Source organism: Thamnophis elegans, chromosome 4, assembly GCF_009769535.1.
Source record: "Thamnophis elegans isolate rThaEle1 chromosome 4, rThaEle1.pri, whole genome shotgun sequence".
Taxonomy (NCBI): Eukaryota; Metazoa; Chordata; class Lepidosauria; order Squamata; family Colubridae; genus Thamnophis; species Thamnophis elegans.
The window spans coordinates 49,169,732-49,190,788 of NC_045544.1; the positions used below are offsets into that span (position 1 = coordinate 49,169,732).

Genomic DNA, 21,057 nt, shown 5'->3' on the forward strand with positions numbered 1-21,057 from the left:
TATTTTGCAGTGAAAAGATAATATAGCATGAGGATTTCATTAATTTTCTGATTCATAATGACATGATTTGTGAGACAAGTCACCTAGCTGAAAAACCGTGTTCATACTTGTTGAATGCCTTAGTACAGTAGGCATTCAGAAAAAGTTATTAGATTTAATAATTTAACGTGTATGTGTGTGACAGAGAAAGATTAAATAATGTACTAAATTATTTCAGTTAGAGGATGGTTCAGCTATATTATCTGTGAAATGACCAGTGAAGAATTTTATTCTGAATGTTTGGAAGTTGGTTTCTCTGGCTATATTTCTTTCACATTTCTGTTTTTGACTTAATCGTGAAGGCTTTACTACACTACAAATTAAGTGAAGAAAATGCTGATAGAATGCTGCTATGTACAATTGTATCAGATATGGAATATAGTCAGATAGTAGTTGCAAGTCTGAATTGCAACTTAATTTTTATTAATGGGGTAGCTATATTCTGCTACACTTGTCTTGTGTTGTGCGGTCCTGTCTTTGTGTGATGGGAATGTGAAATTTTTTTGAAGATTAACAACTTTCTGTTATCCTAATCTAGCACTGAAAAAAATCTAATGGTGAGATTTATGAGGTAGAAAGCAATGTGAACATGAATTTGTGAAAGAAGTGGGATGGATGATGTACACCCAACAATTGTGCAATTCATGGAGCAACAGAACAACAGAGTTGTGACTTTGGAGGCCTTCTAGTCCACCCCCTGTTCAAGCAAGAAACCCTATACCATTTCAGTGGTTGTCCAATCCCTTCTTAAAAACCTCCAGTAATAGACAATCCACAAGCAAGCCATTTCACTTTCAACAATTAACTGTTCTGTCAGGACATTACTCCTTAGTTCTGATTAGTCCCTCCACTGTTTTTTATTCTGCCTTCAGGTGCTTTGGAGAATAGGTTGACACACACACCCTCTATTTTATAGCAACCACTAGATATTTGAACACTGCTATCATGTCACTTCTAGTCCTTCTTTCCTTAAACTAGACATAACCCAATCCCTGCAACCATTATTCATATGTTTTAGCTTCCAGTCCTCTATTCATCTTTGTTGTGCTTGTCTGCATTCTTTATAGAGTTTCATCTGAAGAATACATCAGGTATGAGTAAGAAGAGATGTGTGAATGATTCAGTTTTTGTCTGAACAACTGCTGGTATAGCAGGGACTGTTGCAAAACTATGAATTATGTCAGCATTTATCAAGCTGAAATCCAAAGGTCTATTTGTTGAATGTTTATTGTAGAATAGAATTGGACCTTTCTTGTTTCAGCAGGATTTTCCAATAATATTTTAGCAGAAATGATTCAGAATTCTGGGAGGTTGATCAGTATAGATCAGGCAGAGCCTATGATTTCCAAATTCCGAATAAATTCTTACTATTGTTTTGAAATTTGAATTTCCAAGTTGCTGAATTTTTTAAATGTTAATGACAATTGGAATTTGCTTAATAGTTTCATCTGAAATGAAATTTGATGGTTCTTGTTATAGATTTTTTTTCAAATTCAGTTCAATCTATAAACATTCTCCCTTATTCTGCAGTTCATTTAATGTTATGCTACATACTTAATACTATGCTAAGATATTGCAACACCAATAATTCTGATAATTCTACAAAGTCTCAAATTTGTCGCACTAATAATAAAAAATTTAGTGTATGTAATCAGTCATTTCTACTTTTTCAAGTATTTCAACACAAGTATTAAAGTCTACACATTTTGTGCTGTTTCTTTTCCTTTTCCCAGAAGAAAAACATACTAATATAGGTTTAGAGGTAGACATTAGTCTAACCAAACTGAAAATGATTAAGAGATTAGCTGCCATCTTCATTCCATAAACTGTTAACTGAGTCAATCTATAGGTTTATTTAAATTAAAAATGTATCTCTGCCAGCAGGTGAAATAGGCTTTTTGAAAACAGATTTTACTCAGAATGGATTTGAATGAGCATGGGTGAGAACATAGCTCAGTTCCCATACTTCCTTTGAGGAATTATTTTAATGTCTTCCAATATGCCCTAAAGAAATCATCCAGCCAAATTTCTGCAGTTTGGTTAATAGATGTCATTCAGGATAGACTATAGTCCTATCTACTATCATGACGCTAGGTGAAAAGCAAGTGTGCAACAATTGATTTCCAGTCCCATCATTTTCTCTAAAATGTGAGGTTTTGTTCTCTTTTAATAAGGTCTGTTTCATTCTGAGCTTGCAGGGGGAAAATGTTTGATTTCATGCAGTTCTGTAGTTCACACTATGAATAGGAATAGTTACTACACAAATATACAGCAGTTATGTTTTTGACTTAGCTGTTTTAATGCATTTTTCTCAAAATATAGTCAAACTAACTTATTTTTTTTAACTAGAATGTGTCATCTAGATGAGCATACATCTGTTTTTGAATATTTCCAGTCGTGAGCGGTACTCTCTGATTGCCAATACAAAGACTTCTGAAGTTGAGGCAACTTGAAAATGTAATCTTGTTGTGGCCATTATGCAGGCATTAATCAGAAGCTGACACAGTTGGCTGATAGATGCAGGGCAAAATTATGCTATTATAAAGGCTCCTTTTGTCATTAAGAGAATATTATTTTGAATTTTTATGCTCACAGGTGGACTATGCTGTACTTCATTTCAAACAAGTAGTCTTGTTCAGCTGGCAGGTTTGATACTAAATTTACAAGTCAATGGCTCACTTGCAAGTCAATGGCTCACTAGGATTGAAATATTTGATTTATTAACTAATGAAAGATGTTGTTTGTGTAGTATACTGTAGCAAAACTCTGAGGTTAAATTCATGTTATTTTCATTTTTTTTTAAAAAGAATGCAATCATAAATTTTAGCAAATTCACATAATTCAAATAAAATTACAATCCATATTCATTCAATTCATCTCCATTATAGTCAACAGCATTATTTTCTCAACATCTGCATTAGTATCCTTTGTTGCAGCCATTGCAAAGAAGCAGTTTGTTTTGTAGCACATTTGTCTATATTGGTCAGTAGGAAATAGTGTATAGTAATTTATGTAATTCATCAGTTCCTGATTTGATTTTAAAAACGTGATAAATTTTAAGCATGAATTCACCCATACGCTATTGTTAAATTATTTGTGGGGCATTGTTTTGTCAAATGTTTCAGGTGAACAAATGAGACTTGTTTAAAAATATAATTAGAAATTTGAAAAGAGTATATGTGTGATTTATGTTTTATGTGGATCCAGTCACTTAAAAGTCATTTTGTCTGTTTTTTTCATGTATTCCTATTTTGCCTGACCTTATAACATTCATATTCCATATATGTTCAATTATTTTTCATCTTTGTTACCAGCTACTGTAAGTTCAACCACTCCATCACCCACTGTTACCACTAACATGCCTGATACTAACAGAACCGATAAAATAATGGATGGTAAGAAATTTAATGTTATATTTTCTTTGATTATATTACATCATTTTATCTTTTGAGCATACTTGCATTATATATGAGTGTCAGATTTTGTTTCAGCAAATGCTGTTTTAAGAGGTTTGTGTCAATAACAATTTTGGATAAGCAAAATTTCCTGTGCAGAAGGAAGGTTTTCTAAAAATATTTCATGTTTCTGTTATGATTCTTTTTGTTAATCTTCAAATGTAAAGGTTTTACAAAAGCAATCTTAATGTAGTTCTCTGTAGGAGTGGTTATCCAGACCACCCCTGGGGCTATATACAATTATTCACATACTTCTATTAGGATCATTAATTCAAGTAACTTCATTAAGAATAATCCAAATCCATTTGAAAGTGGTTGTTCCTGCAATATTCAAGAGACCCTGATAACGTAAGAATATATTTAAGAAATATACAGATTGGAGAAGAAAGGACCAAGATGGGTCTCTTAGTTTGTCTATTCTTGCTTTAAAACATTGTCAGATTCTGGAATTGAGTATTTTCAATTTCAACACCAATGAAATAAAAATTAGATGCAGAATTAGAAAGAAAGCAATAAACAGCTATTTAGTTACAAGGGTGAGCCAGGATAGAGCATAACTTGGGGTGTGTATGGAGTAAGAATAGAAACATTTCACAGATGCTAGATAATGTAATATAATGCATGACCAGGATAGTGGTGGGTTTCAAAATTTTTTAGAACCTCTTCTGTAGGTGTGGCCTGCTTTGTGGGAGTGGCTTGCTGGCCATGTAACCAGGTGGGTGTTGCCAGTTTGTAAAATGTGGTGAAACACTTAACAATGCTCTTGCTTAGCAACCAAAATGTTGGCTCAGAAACTCTGTCATTTGAAGCACGTAAGTCTTAAAGCTGTCAAGTTTCAAAACCCTTGCACCCCTAATCCTTTAGAAAAAAAATCCAGGGGTGTTCAAACTTGACAGCTTTAAGACATGTGGACTTCAACTCCCAGAATTCCTCCTCTCGCTCTTCATCTTGATGATGTGCGGATGGGTGGGGGGAGGGAACTGGAACCAGTTCTAAACAACACTGTAGATTTGTGAAATCTCTTCTATAGAAGAGGTTAGAATTGGCAGGAACCCATCCCTGGACCAGGAGCTCATTTAAAGAGAATTCTGTGTCTTCATGCACAATCAGTAATAATGAATAGAATAAAAGTTTGATCAGACAAATGAGTGAAGTTTATATTTCGGTCTCCTGTACGCATTTTGAAAAATTTAAGTCAGTGGAACCAGTTTTGTATAATGAACTGTTTAAGAATAAATTGCCTAACTTTCTTGTTTAAATTTTGCATATCAAAACTCAGTCTATATAGTGCAGTTCCTACTGAAATAAGTGATTTCTTCAAACTCAATCTTTGAGCTGTATTTGATGTCAAAGTAATTTCCTTAAGTAACGTTTTTCATTTATTAATTGAATTACTTACTGTATACAGTCCTGCAGGAAATGAAAAGTCCTGCTACAGTGGTCTTCAGAATCAAGAGAAATTCAGCTCAACCTATTCAACATTGGCAGGAAGATTCTAAGATAAGAGGCATCAAAAACATAGGAATTATATCAACCCCAATAGTTTGGCCTGTAAAACAGAGGCCTTTACACACCAGTAAATTTACAATAACAGAAAGAAAAAGTGCACCCAGTTACTTCATTGCAATAACTCCTGAAGTGATACCATCTGCTTCTAGAGAAATGCAAATTAACAGCTTGGGGCCTTTCACAAACATAAATTATAATTCTTCCACTGAGTTGTCATACTTTAATAACATCTCAGGACATTCTGAGATGTGTTAAGTGAGAGTAGTATTTCACAGGAAACACCAACTCTCCCATTTGATCATGTCAGGAATTTAGGATTCCATGTTCAACAAGGTAGAAGTGTTGAAATAGAAGATTCTAGATCAAACTTACTGTTTCCTTCACTGGTGAACAAGAACACTTTTTTTGAACTTACAGAAGACCCTCAATGGATGCTACCTCCTATTAGTTACACATTTTTGTCTGTGTATAAGCACGCTAACAATTTCTTGCAGTCTTTGAGTACATGGAAGGAAAATGCAACTTATGACTATTTTATTTCCAGAATGCCAGAGAAAATCTTTCTTCTCTTGTTCATCAATATTATCCTAAGGAATTAGTTAAAGAAACAATGCTTGGCTTACTAAACAAATCACTGAAAATGTCTACTTGCAGCCCACAAAGAGATTTCTACAAGAGGATTCTCTTAGGAATGCCCTTTACATTGTAGATGACTTGCAGACTACAAAATTAAATCACATAAGAGACTATAATTCAGTATATTTTAAAAAACAACTGTTTAAATACAGCACAAATCCTTCTGGTTCATTACAAAACATGAAGGCCTGGTTTCCAGATGTTATGCCTAGAATCCATCCAACAGAAGTCTTCACGTCAGTGGAATATAGTAGGGAATTACATTTATCATCAGGGTTACCAAAAACAAGAGGCAGAAATTCTGAAATTCAGCTAACTGTTTCTGTTTCGCCTTTATATCAAGAAACATACAATAGAGCTTTTTTAAAAAGTGACTTTTTTGCATTTAATCCTCTCACTGAGCAGTTAGTTAATTTAGAAGAACAGGAAGGTTCATCTCTAGAAGATGAATTTGAACTTCCAGATAAGTTAATTTCTTACAATAATGATGTATCTTCTTTTTCATTTCTATTGGAAGATGTCAAGTCAAGTCAAAATTGATGTCTGGAGCAGGATATGTAGAAATAATGTTTCTAGCAGTCCATATAATGACATTTCTTTTCTTACAATTAATGATGTAAGTTTTCCAACACAGTACATAAATACATCCTTTTGGACTATTGGTTAATGATTCTCCAGAATCTCCCGGAAGATGGTTGTCCTTATTTAATCAATCATATTCTTCCCTTATGGAGACAATGTCTTTTTTCATGCCTCCTACACAAATAGAAGATATCACCATGCAAACAGTTCCTTACAATAGACTAATAGGCAGTAATGTTTCAAAGTTATATATTTTTACTAATGCGTCAGAAGAGAATCTAGTTCAGTTTTTGCAATATACTCATCAAGGAATTCAGATGTTATTGAGAGAACAGCAACAAAATCAGATCATCTTCTTACCAAAAATGGATCCGTAAATGATATTTCAGCTATTCATGTTCCTTTAACTTCCCAGATAACACCTTTGATTCAGCCTTCCTTGCATTTACAGATTAGTACTTATGATATATTACAAGGATTTATTGATGATTTAAAAATTACTGCCAATTTAGCCATGCAACAGACTATGGAGAAAATCCCAGATGATCAACTAATAACTTTTTTTCCATCTGCTGAAAGATCAGCAACACCATTTTTTGAATCTTCCTGTATAGAAGATACCTGCAAAGTTTTATCATTAAGTCCAGTACATTTTAAGGAACTGACACATAATATATATACAGATTTACAGATTAGTCAGCTTACAAGTGCTTCTGATTATATGAAAAATTCAGCGCATTCACTTATGAATAATGCTTTTTTGAAATACAACATGCACAAATATCTGATTTCTTTATAAGGACATTGCCTTTAGATATACTGCCTACTAATAGTCATGGAACAATTGCACAGTTTGGCAAACATTCAGCAGCTTTAATGATTTCAGACACTTCAGTTTCACGGAATCCTCTAAATAACTTTGATCAACATTTGCTTGATTCAGAATATTTGTGGAACAAAAAGCCAGTTCAGGAAACAAGCACTTCGAATAAAACATACATTTCTGAAAATGAACATGATTCAAACAATTTGGAAAGCAAAGACGCACTACTTCTTCAACCTGGTCAGTGGAAGAGTTTGGTGATATGGATCACAAAATATTGATACAAAATAAAAGTGACTGTTTCAAAACAGGAACCAGTTGTTTGGCAAGTGCATCACAGTTCTAGCAAGTCTGTTGAAGATCCCATTAAAAAGGATTGTCATCTTTGAATCCAAGTAATGTTAATCTGACTGAGTTTTATGACCAGACAATTTCTTCATCTTTTGAAGACTTGAAATATGAAACAATAGCAAACTATTCTTACTTTTTGGAACAAGCCACAATTTCAGTAGTTACTGATGTCATGGTCCAATCTTCCTTGTTGAATGAATCTATTCAGTATTTTGATGAAAATGTATCAAACAGTGGAATGATATCCCATAATCACAACTCAGAAGTTCAAAACACAGTTGATATATCAGTTCATCAAACTGCCCTGACCAATATAGCACCAGAAGCAAATCAAAGTATTGTGTTCAGAACAACGTTGACTCCCAGCAGCAAATATCTTTTGACTTATTTTCTATGTAATTCCTTCATGAACCAGAACTGCCCATGTGGACCTGAGGTCAAACACAGTAGGTCAAAACATGAAGCTAGATGTAGAATGAAAAATGTCTTATCTGTTAGATGTATAAATAGAGTTTAGAATTACTGGTGCTAATGTAGATTTCATGCTTAGCTATAGAAGCACGAAAACCATAGAAATTTAGTAGAAATGCATTTATACCACACTAAAGTGATCAATGATCAAAGCATAGAACTTTAGCAAATGATTCTAATCACTATCATTCCATTTACTAATTCAAGATCTTTGAGGAGACTATTGGGACAATCAAATTAACTTTCTCCTGTTCAGTGGAGATTGTTTAGTAAAAATCTAATGAAGATAAATAATTATAGTTTGAGCAGAAAATATGAGACAGAAATCATATCAAATTATCTTCTCCATGTGAGGATAGTTCTGTTCTCCTACTTCTATCCATGGAGATGCTTTCTTCTGAACCAAAAGATGCAATCTCTGTGTATCTCTTTCTCTATTTTATGTCTTGCTACCTATAAAGAAAAAAGACATTGAATCTACTGAAGTGTTGTTGATTTTTAAACTGAATATCCAACCAAATGATCAGGAGAAATCACTGCCTAATTATTTTTAAGTATATTTAAATTAAAAAAACAATTTTGCTTGTTTACTGTGCAGATTATCTAAGTATTTTGAAACAGTGATCTTAAAAAAATAATATATACATTCAATGGAAAGTATGTTTTGAATTCTTTTAATATCGTCAGTTGATAGTCTCCTGAGAGTAAAACAAAGTTATAGTTCTTCATACTAACCTCAAGAAAACATGTTTTCACTCATTATTCAGAAGTGGTAGATTTGAATTAGCTCTGCTATTTAGAGACAGTAGAGTTTTCCTAGTCAGTGTTACAAAAAATAAACGGTATTTTCACAAAGCACCTAAATAATTTGTTTCTAGAAAGATATACTATAAAAGAGATTTTGTGTTCATAGAAAATTGGTTCACACATATTTATGGCATATATATATGTCCAAATGAGTTGAAGTGTTAATGAGATCATGGATTATTCATGCTAATGAATATGTCAATTCATACCAGCAATGGTGATATATAATTAAATAGTTAAATAACTATCGTCCAGTCTCCAACCTCCCCTTTGTAGGGAAGGTTGTTGAGAAAGTGGTGGCCTCCCAGCTCCGGCGGTCCTTGGATGAAACCGATTATCTAGACTCCTTTCAGTCTGGATTCAGGCCTGGCTACAGCACGGAAACTGCTTTGGTCGCACTGACCGATGATCTCTGGAGAGCCAGGGACAGGGGTCATGCCTCCGTCCTAGTGCTCCTTGACCTCTCAGCGGCCTTCGATACCATCGACCATGGTATCCTTCTGCGACGGTTGTGAGAGGTGGGGGTGGGAGGCACCGTTCTTCGGTGGTTCTCCTTCTACCTCTCGGACAGGTCGCAGTCGGTGTTGGTTGGAGGGCAGAGGTCGACCCCTAGGCCCCTTAAGTATCGGGTGCCGCAGGGTTCGGTCCTGTCCCCCCTCCTGTTTAAAATCTGATGAAGCCGCTGGGTGAGATCATTCAACGGCACGGGATAAAATATCACCAGTACGCGGATGATACATAGTTGTATCTGTCCGCCCCATGCCAATTCAGCGAAGCGGTTGACGTGATGTGTCAGTGCCTGGAAGCTGTTAGGATCTGGATGGGGGTAAACAAGCTTGCACTCAATCCAGACAAGACCGAGTGGCTTGTGTTTTTCCCTCCCAATAATTGGCCATGTATTCCATCTCTCAGGCTGGGGGTGAAATTATACGCCCCTCAGACAGGATTCGCAATTTGGGAGTCCTCCTGGACCCACAGCTGACTTTAGAACACCATTTGTCAGCTGTGACCAGGGGGGCATTTGCCCAGGTTCGCCTGGTGCACCAATTGCGTCCCTACCTGAACTGGGAGGCTCTCGTAACAGTCGCTCATGCCCTTGTGACCTCAAGACTGGACTACTGCAATGCGCTCTACATGGGGCAGCTCTTGAAGAGCATTCGGAGACTTCTGCTTGTCCAGAATGCAGCTGTGCGAGCGATTGTGGGTGCACCTCGGTACACCCACGTTACACCTATCCTCCACGAGCTGCACTGGCTGCCTATTGGTCTCCAGATACGCTTCAAGGTGCTAGTCGTCACTTATAAAGCCCTTCATGGTATTGGACCTGGGTACTTGAGAGACCGCCTGCTGCCAATTACCTCCCAAAGACCTATTAGATCCCACAGATTAGGCCTCCTCCGAATTCCATCCGCCGGCCAATGCCGTTTGTCAACTACCCGGAGGAGGGCCTTCTCTGTGGCTGCTCCGGCCTTCTGGAACGACCTCCCCGTGGAGATCCGGACCCTCACCACCCTTCAGGCTTTCCGTAAAGCCGTCAAAACCTGGCTGTTCCGACAGGCCTGGGGCTGATGAGTTTAGAGGTTTAGAGGTTTTATTAACATTTATAGGCCGCCCTTTTCCCTGAGGGGACTCAGGGCGGCTTACATAAAATCAAGGGGGGGGATATACAAACAGTAACGCAGACAAACATAGAATAAAATAATAAGCAACATTCATTCATCATTCGGGAGGGGGCAATTATCTTTGTCCCCAGGCCTGACGGGCTAGCCAGGTCTTAAGGGCTGTGCGGAAGGCCTGGACGGTGGTGAGGGTACGAATCTCCACGGGGAGATCATTCCAAAGGGTCGGAGCTACTACTGAGAAGGCTCTCCTCCTTGTAATTGCCAGCCGGCACTGGCTGGCAGATGGAACTCGGAGGAGGCCCAATCTATGAGATCTGATTGGTCGCAGGGAGGTAATTGGCAGAAGGCGGTCTCTCAAGTACGCAGACCCACTACCATGAAGGGCTTTATGGGTGACAAGTAGCACCTTGAAGCGCACCTGGAGATCGACAGGTAGCCAGCGCAGCTCGCGGAGGATAGGTGTTATGTGGGTGAACCGAGGTGCACCCACAATCACTCGCGCGACTGCGTTCTGGACTAGCTGAAGTCGCCGGATGCTCTTCAAGGGCAGCCCCATGTAGAGCACATTGCAGTATTCCAGCCTAGAGATCACAAGGGCCCGAGTGACTGTTGTGAGAGCCTCCCGATTCAGGTAGGGTCGCAACTGGCGCACCAGGCAAACCTGGGCAAATGCCCCCCTGGTCACAGCCGTCAAATGATGGTCGAAAGACAGCTGTGGGTCCAGGAGGACTCCCAAGTTGCGAACCCTGTCTGAGGGGTGTAAAATTTGACCCCCCAGCCTGAGCGATGGAGTACTGGTGGAATTGTTGGGAGGAAAGCACAACAGCCACTCGGTCTTTTTCGGGTTGAGTACAAGCTTGTTGGCCCTCATCCAGTCCATAATGGCCTCAAGACCTCGGTTCATCACGTCCACCGCTTCATTGAGTTGGCACGGGGTGGACAGATACAACTGGGTATCATCCGCATATTGATGGTATCTTATCCCGTGCCTGCGAATGATCTCACCCAGCGGTTTCATGTAGATGTTAAATAGTAGGGGGGATAAGACCGAACCCTGCGGCACCCCATATGTTAGGGGCCTAGGGGTCGATCTCTGCCCCCCCACTAACACCGACTGCGACCTGTCCGAGAGGTAGGAGGAGAACCACCGTAACACAGTGCCTCCCACTCCCACCTCCCGCAGTCGTCGCAGAAGGATACCATGGTCGATGGTATCGAAAGCCGCTGAGAGGTCGAGGAGAACTAGGATGGAGGGATGGCCTCCATCTCTGGCTCTCCAAAGATCATCGGTCAATGCGACCAAAGCGGTTTCTGTGCTGTAACCGGGTCTGAAGCCTGACTGGAAGGGGTCGAGATAGCTTGCTTCCTCCAAGGACCGCTGAAGCTGGAAGGCCACCACCTTCTCAACAACCTTCCCAAGAAAAGGGAGGTTGGAGACTGGACGGTAGTTGTTAAGGACAGCTGGATCCAAAGATGGCTTCTTCAGGAGGGGTCTCACCACCGCCGCTTTTAGCGCGGCGGGGAAGTTCCCCTCCCGAAGAGAGGCGGTAACAACCGCCTGGATCCAGCCTCGTGTCACCTCACTGCTGTTGACAACCAGCCATGAGGGACACGGGTCCAGTACACAGGTGGAGGCACTTACAGCCCTCATGGCCTTGTCCACATCCCCAGGGGCAACATCTTGAAACTCAACCCAGAGATGGTCTACCTCTTCCTCTTGTGCCTCGGCTGGAACTGCAGGGATGGAGTCCAAGTCCGACCGAAACCGAGCAATTTTGTCCGCTAAGAATTGGGCATAGTCCTCAGCTCTGCCCTGCAAGGGTTCCCCCGCCTCCCTCCTATTTAGGAGGGAGCGGGTTATCCTAAACAGGGCGGCTGGGCGGGACTCAGCGGACGCAACCAAGGTGGCAATGTGAGATCTTTTCGCTGCCCTAAGTGCCCTGGTGTATTCCTTGGTGCTGGTGGTTACCATTGCTCGGTTCGATTCGGACTTATCGGACCTCCATAGGTGCTCTAGGCGTCTCCTCCGGCGCTTCATCTCCCGGAGTTCCTCGGTAAACCAAGGGGGTCTCCGGGATCCGCCGCCTCGGAGGGGCCGTAGTGGCGCAATCCGGTCAAGGGTCTCCGATGCTGCCGAGTGCCAGGCAGCAACCAGAGTCTCAACCGGACTGTGGACGAAAGTATCAGGAATGACCCCAAGCTCCGTCTGGAACCTTAACGGCTCCATAAGTCGCCTGGGGCGGAACCACCTGGTCGGTTCCTCCTCCCTACAGTGGGGGTTTGGTCTCCGGAAGTCGAGCCTCAGTAGGCAGTGGTCTGACCACGACAGGGGTATGATGTCGTTACCCCTCAGACCAAGATCACAAATCCACTGCTCCGAGAGGAATACGAGGTCGAGCATGTGACCCGCTGAGTGGGTTGGGCCCCGGATTACCTGGGTCAAGCCCATGGCCGTCATGGAAGCCATGAACTCCTGCGCCCCATCAGAGTGTTCACCGAGCGACGGCAAGTTGAAGTCCCCCAAGACCATCAGCCTAGGGAACTCAATTGCCAGCTCGGCTACCGACTCGAGGAGCGAGGGGAGGGCTGCTGCAACGCTGTTGGGAGGCAGGTACGTTAACAGCAGACCCACTTGACCCTTGAGGTCCAACTTTACCAGCAGAGACTCACACCCGACAAGCTCCGGAGCAGGGATCCTACGAGGAGCTAACGACTATTAGCAATAGCCACACCCCCACCCCTTCCCTGGGCTCTCGGCTGGTGCAGCACCTGAAATCCTTCTGGGCACATCTCTACGAGGGGGACTCCTCCCTCTGGGCCCAGCCAGGTTTCAGTAATACATGCCAGGTCTGCCCTCTCGTCTAAAATTAAGTCCCGGACGAGAGGAGCTTTGTGAACCACAGACCTGGCATTTAGCGACAGCAGCCTGAGCCCAGGGTCCTGATTACTTGCGTCATCTGGTCTCGGAGTGGGACTCATAGGGCCGGAAGGAGGGATCTCTGTAACGTAGCGAACCCTCCTTCCCCGGTAATGGCCTGCCCTAAAGTCCCCGCCATATCTGCCCCTCCCTGTTACGACCGTAATGCTCCGACCCTCTCCCGTGTCTCTGTTCCCACCCCCTCTCGAATTTGTGTGGCTGTTGGTTGCTTTTAAATTGTTTTTGTATTTTGTTTGTTTGCTTTTTGTTTTTGTCTGTATTATCCCTTTCCCCTTTGGTTTGTTAGCCGCCCTGAGACCCTTCGGGAATAGGGCGGCATACAAGTGCAATAAACCTTATAACCTTATAACCTTAAAAATGCAAAAAAAATATTTCCAAATTGGGAAAATAACCAGAAACATGGAATAGAATATTGGGGTTGTACAAGATATTTTTTTAAAGTTATTCAGCTCTTGTTGATGATACAGTGACTCTATTATAGATTGGTATTTATTTAAAAGTTCAGTATGACTAGTGAAATGTTGTACGGTAAGAGAATCTGGATTCCATGTCGGTAATTTCTTCCCTAAGTGATTCTCTTATAATTTAGGAGATAATCTGTGAGATTTTTTTTCCTACCTCACCTGATTATCACTTAGTGCTATAAATAAGGTCTGCTCTCTGCCCTTCTTATTCAGTGGAAACCACAAAATATTTTAAATATGCTCCACATAACAACTAAATTTGATGTGTGCTATGTAGAGATTTGATATGTACAGTGCTAGCAATTGTGCATCATTCAGATAGCAAATTATTTATTTTATAGGATAGTTGAAAGTAGATAGTTGATTTATTTTATAGGATAGTTTCTACTACAACCCCCAACAATGATCTTCACCAGCTGAAAATGTGTTTCTTACATACTGTAGATTAATAAAGTCTGAAGCTATATGGTTGAAAAAAATATTCTATAACCCTGGCCTATTACTATAAGAAATAGCATATCAAGACATTTAAGCACATTTGTAAAGAGTTTTAAGTGTTTACAGTAATTTAAGAAAAAAACTCAAATGTGCTTTTTTTTATAAAATAGAATACCTTCATAATGCTGTAGTTTTCCTGAAAATTTCATCTCATACTGAAAAAAAACCAATAACAGTTATAGTCATTTTTGCTTTTCTCATTCATACTATGAAAGAACAGAGTTTTCCAAAGTTTTTCCAAATCCCATTTGTGATCTGCAGGACCCAAATTAAATCAGAATATTATTGAATCAGTTCAGTGGGAAATAGATTGTTTCTAAAGTTTCTGATCTTGCCTTCAAAGCAGAGTCTGCAAACCCCTAATTTTTATTCATAAAAAGAATAGAAAGATTGATCAAAAGATCAGGAAGATATTACTAAAATATTTCAAATAATTGTCAAATTTAAAATAATTTGCCTTGCTACAACAAAAATGATACAATAATAAATATTTCTATATGTTTGCCTATTATAAAAAAATCAAGGTTTTTAAAAAAGTGAAATTAAATCAGGTGACAATAACTACCATATTATTAAAAATTAAAGCCGGTTTTAAAAGCATTATCAGTGTTGTGGCTTTACCATTGGCTGGGTGATATATCTTGGTGAGAATTTTATATATTTAAGAGTCATAATTCTGACATTTACATTGTTTTTGTAATGCCTAGGTAGATTATACTACAGAATTGACTTTACCGTATACAGAATTAAAGAAGATGCAGAGCCAAACATTCAGAATGTAATTAGAGAATGGGTAAGTTAAGCTACTTTCAAACTATTGCATGTAAATTTTAAGTGTGCTTTTAAAGAAGTTACTGAAATATTTTTTAAACTATTAATTTAAAGTATGATCTTTAAATGATAAAGGTTAATTTTACAAAAGCATGATTCAGAACTGGTAATTTCTAGACTATTTGTTCAGATGTATATGCTGTTTATCTGAAATGCTGCTTTTTATTCTGAACTTTCAAAATCTAGAGAGATTAAGATTAAGCCTGCCCCATCCTTTTATCTTTTCAGTAGGCCATCAAAACCTGGTTTTTTGCACTGGAGTAAAAAAAATCTTTAACTCATTCAAACTAGTTTTATCCAGCTATAAAGTTCACCTTGGTTTCAAATCAGTATATTGTATACAATGGTGGGTTTCAAAAAAAATTTCTTCTGTAGATGTGGCCTGCTTTGTGGGAGTGGCTTGCTGGCCATGCAATCAGGTGGGAGTGGCTTGCTGGCCATGCAATCAGGTGGGAGTGACTTGCCGGCCATGTGACTGGGTGGGAGTGGCTTGCCAGCCATGTGACCGGGTGGGCATGGCCAACTTGTAAAATGTGATGAAACTCACTTAACAACACTCTTGCTTAGCAACCAAAATGTTGACTCAGAAACTCTGGCATTTGAAGCACGTAAGTCTTAAACCTGTCAAGTTACAAGGCCCTTGCACCCCTAACCCTTTAGAAAAAAAAAACCCAGGGGTGTTCAAACTTGACAGCTTTAAGACTTGTGGACTTCAACTCCCAGAATTCCTCCTCTCGCTCTTCATCTTGATGCTGTGTGGATGGGCGGGGGGAGGGAGCTGGAACCGGTTCTGTAGATTTGTGGAACCTCTTCTATAGAAGAGGTTAGAACTGGCAGGAACCCACTCCTGATTGTATATGTCAATATACAGTGTTAGGAATAAATTTTCTTGCTTGGTACCTTAATCATTGCACCAGTCTCCTCCTTTTGTCACTTCTAGTATACTTTTTCACCACAGTCTATGTAGGTTTACTCTCACTGTATAATCACAACCTTTTTGTTGGTGAGGGCGGTGATAGAGGGTTTTTTATTATTTCATGTTAAAAATGTTTTTAATGGGTTACCAGTTTTTAAGGAGAAATTGAATCTGGATTAATAATGTTCAAGTTATTATTATTTTATAACAATAATTTGCCACTCATCTCACCGCGAGGTTATATGTTATATCGATTAAATGCAGATTTAATTCTTGTATTTAGATTTGTCACTACTTTTAAGGATTAATAACAAAGCATTTTATCTAAACCAGCTTCACATCTCAATTAGTGATTAATAGTTTTCTATTAGTGTTTTACATTGGTAGTGAAAGTTTAGGTCAGGAAGAGAACATTATCACTAAGAAATATTCCCATGCCCTTTAGAATTCTTGCTTTTCTGCTCTTAAACTTGCTATTCCTAGCCTGTTATTCTGTGTCTTACCTTTTAAAGAGTATTTTTTCTACAATTAACTCACAAAATAAAATATGATGAAGAAAAAAAGGAAATGTATGAAGTGCTTTATGAGTGTAGTAAAAGCAAGGACAGAAGTTCTGTATATAGTGAAAGATTTTGATCTTATACAATACAATACAATAGCAGAGTTGGAAGGGACCTTGGAGGTCTTCTAGTCCAACCCCCTGCCTAGGCAGGAAACCCTATACTGTTCCAGACAAATGGCTATCCAACAACTTCTTAAAGACTTAAAGACTTCCAGTGTTGGGGCATTCACAACTTCTGGAGGCAAGTTGTTCCACTGATTAATTGTTCTAACTATCAGGAAATTTCTCCTCAGTTCTAAGTTGCTTCTCTCCTTGATTAGTTTCCACCCATTGCTTCTCGTTCTATCCTTAGCTATGCTTCCTACTCAAAATCCTCTGAAATTTCTTTGCTTGCTATTTCTTACACTTTCTGCACTGGAACAGTATGATTTTTGTGCTGGTGCTACTCTGTTTCCCTGAAAATAAGACCTCCCCGAATAGTAAGCCCAATCGGGTTTTTGAGCGCATGTGCTAAAAGCCCTCTCCTGAAAATAAGCCTTTCCCGAAAATATTGTAACACAGAAGCAGCCATGAGGTGACCATTCTCGCTGCCTCCTGCACTTCAAAAATAATAAGACTTCCCCAAAAATAAGGCCAAGTGCTTATTTCAGGGGTCAAAAGAAAATAAGACCCTGTCTTATTTTTGGGAAAATATGGTAGTAATTATCGTAATAATTATTATATGAAAATAAACTCAGATTCTATGAAAATAAATTCATGCAAAATGAATGTAATGCAAAATTTAACAGTTTCAACAATTGTATGCATTTTGACCTTTTCCTTATTTTCCTGTTTTCTAGTTAATTCAGACCATGGGGACCTGGAATTATAATGTATGTGTGGTTGATGTAAGGTAGGTGCTTGACAGGATAGAAAGGAAATATACTATCTTCTGCAGAAGGCACTTTTCTAAAAAAAATACTTCTTTTTTTTATAGTGTTGAACCAAGTTCAACAAAAAATGCAGCAAGAGGAAAGAGAAGTGTTAATCAAAGGTAAAATTGTAAGAAATTCTTGAAAAGCTCTAAAATAACTCAAGAAACTTTGTTCTACTTATCAAATGCTAATTGGATTTATGTTTGTTAAATAATTTTGCATGGTAATAACATGAGATCTATTTCCCAACATGTCCTTTCAAGTTATTCTTTAGTTACCAGTTTAAAGAGCCAATGTCATAATTCCTTCTCTGAAGACTCATTTGCAGGGAAAATAAAAAGAAAGTTTAGGAAGCACCCAGTAGTTCCATTGATGAAAGATGTTAGTTGAATGCATGTTATAAGGAACCTATGTCCTGAGGTCTGTTGTACATATAGAGATATTCCTTGATTTACGACCACAGTTGTGCCCAAAATTTCTGTTGCTAAGCAAGATAGTTGTTAAGAGAGTTTTGCTTCACTTTATGACCTTTCTTGCCACAGTTGTTTTGTGAATCACTGTAATTGTTATGTTTGTAACATGGTTATTAAGCGAATCTGGCTTCCCCATTGACTTTGCTTGTCAGAGGATCTCAAAAGATGATCACATGATCCTGGGACACTGTAACCATCATAAATACATGCCAGTTGCTTAGCGTCTGAATTTTGATCATGTGACCATGGGGATACTGTAATGTTAAGTGTGAAAACCATGTCACTTTTTGTAACGTTAGTCTCTAAATGAATACCATGAGAATTACCTGTAGGTATCGGCATCATACAGTATCACAGGGAATGTTAATAAATAACTACAATAATATGAATGATCCACTAAACTTCATTTTTTTGTTGCAAAATCCATCTTCTACCCCCACTGGAAACAGTTTTAGTATTCCAACATGATCCTATATTTGCCTTCATTCGTGAGTTTTGGTATTGTTTTTTTTCTCAAAGACTGAAAACTGAACTACTCAAACTAGAGTTATGGAACAGTTCTCATAGAATATTAAACTCTGGAATGGCTTGACAAATGGTTTGTTCATCTTACATCACTTAGTAATTTCTATTAAAGTTATCAAAAGCTCTTAATGTTCAGATTGCATTAATCATACACTGATGACAGAGGTATGTTTGCTAGTTCCTGAACCACATGTTGTTTTTGCACCTGGAGAAGCGTAAAAAGATCCCTGAACAACAGTGAAGTGACAACACATTATTAATATATTATTAACTTTTGAATAAATGCAATGTTTTCTCAGTTGTTACTGTAACTGCATATCTAATTTTTCCATCTCAGTAATCCTGTTTCCCAATTAAATGACATCTATTGGAAAGCAGAGAAAATAATTTTTAAAATCATCATGATTTGCATTGGATTCTTTTTTTAAAAATCTCTATATTTGCCATCTATATAACTGATACCATGTCATTTTTGACATCACAGTAAAGCCACACAATTCTGTTCCTGCTGCTGCTGTTTCCCCCTGAAAGAGCGTTCATATTAGGATGTAACCATATGACCAAGTCTAGGTCAGATGGGTAAGACATGTATTACAAAGGGACTCCCTTTTTGTGTACTTGAACTCCCCATTTTATTTTGCAAATAGTATTGTTGCTTTTGATGTTATTTACCAGCTCAATAAATACGTGCTTGCTGCACTCTCTTACTACAAGGAATGGCCATTCCTATAACAAAATAACAGCAAATCCAATCAAACAAAACCATCTGTTACATTTAACAGTGTACTACAGAACTATTTCCTAAAACTGCATTTTTAAAAAGTATAATACTAAATAGAACAACAGGAAGTATTTTTGTGCAATAAAATCAGTAGTTTTGTTTTATGGTGCAAAATCAAATATCACTTTTATGTGCTTTGGTACTGACTGATTTATCTGATCACTAAAACAAGCAAACTTGGTGTTGTTGGCTTTGTTTGAGCCTAATTAATATTAGTTGCTACATTGATCTTAGTTAAGATTAAGTAGGATGAAGTAAAAGAAGTAGAAATTTCAATTCTTCTTTGTGATCCCCATGTATTCCCCTTACCCCTGGGAAAAGGGGTAAGGGGAATATATAAGATCAAGACACTTAATGTTATCTGAGTGAGGCTAAACTATGCATTTATGTTATGTTCAGGTTACCCTTTATAAGTTAATTTAACTTTATATGATTTTTAACCACAACTTTTGTTCTATATTAGATTACTTCTTTTAGAAAGACTTTTTATTATTAGTTGTGATACTGTAGGGGAGAAATTTCATAAGAATAAAACAGGATGTTCCAATATGGCATGTGTAAATTGATGAATTGTTGAGTCCACTAATAGGATTGGTTGATTAATTGATTATTTTTATGTATTATATTAAATTACAGTGATCATATTTAAATACCTTATTGTTATACTATATTCTAATTCAGCAATTCTTTTGCAGTTTTGAAGTCCGTGCTCTTTTAGCTTTCAATTCTACCAACAATGTAAGTTTAGAAGAACAAACAATTAGAAAGAAACTTGAAAACAGTAATATCACAGAAAACTTGAAACTCCATAAAGTGATTGTTCATTCAATTGGTAAGGACAGAGGGTTTTTTTGTTGTTGTTGTTGTACTCTCATTTTTTGTACTTTGCAAATATTATTATTCTGATCATTATTATCAGTGTATAAGAGCAATACATTTTAACCAATAACTGTTTTTTTAAAAATATTGTTTCAGTTTATAGTTTTATATACTTTACTATGCTTTAAGGAATTAACTATTGTACATTTACCAAATAAGCAGAAGACATTAAAGTAGTGAAGTCAGTTGCAATATGTGAGAAATCAAAATTAATAGATTTATTAGTTCTGTCCATAGTTTGAAAATAGTCTACAAGAAGTGGTTCAGACCATTCACAACTGAAAGCACAGCACGTCTCTATCATTGATTCATTCATAGTTGATCATTTTTCAGGTTGCTTTGTGAGGAAAAATAGGCCATTATATTAATAATCATATTAAAAACGTATAGCTTTAATGCTTCAATGAATATCAGAAGATTGATGTACTGGCCCTGGACCCAAAACACTTTTCCCAAATTATTTTCAAAGCATGCAGTTGGCTGATGTTAAACATTTTGTTCTTCAAGTTCACTTTTAACTTAGCCCTGGTAGAAACAAATATAGCAGAAACAAAATTATGGTGAAACAGAAGCTTTCTGAAGCCATTTGCACTTGTTTATTATTCTCATTAACAGAATGAGTAAAGACTGTTTATAATTGAGAAAAGTTTTGTATTGAACCTTTATTCTCTGTACCCTGCCTTATAACCCATGCCACAGGTTTCTCCTTCAGACATTCAACCGGTCATTCAAAATACAAGAAGCAAGAACATTATGCAAAGGATTTAGTGGCTGATCTGGGAAGGAATTAACATCTAGGACAGTGGCCCTGGAATAATACTGCAAAACAGTAATGGAATTTGGTCAAAGCCAGATTAGAGTTAGTTTGACTAGAAATGGGCCATTATGAGCAATACCCTAACTTAGAGACAATATGCAGCATAGTAAGCTTTGAATACCACATGGCAAGCCACAGTTCAGATCCATGGACATTTAGAAACA

The 21,057-nt window shown here is 38.1% G+C and overlaps 1 protein-coding gene across 1 annotated transcript in view; it reads left to right on the forward strand.

Annotated features, from left to right (window-relative positions):
• ADGRG6 (adhesion G protein-coupled receptor G6) overlaps positions 1–21,057 on the forward strand; it is a 128,435-nt gene that overhangs the window by 53,115 nt on the left and 54,263 nt on the right. Inside the window, 5 exon segments of the mRNA XM_032215480.1 lie at positions 3,354–3,434; positions 14,903–14,988; positions 17,344–17,396; positions 17,481–17,537; positions 19,893–20,029. Of these exon segments, the coding sequence (XP_032071371.1) occupies positions 3,354–3,434; positions 14,903–14,988; positions 17,344–17,396; positions 17,481–17,537; positions 19,893–20,029 (414 nt within the window).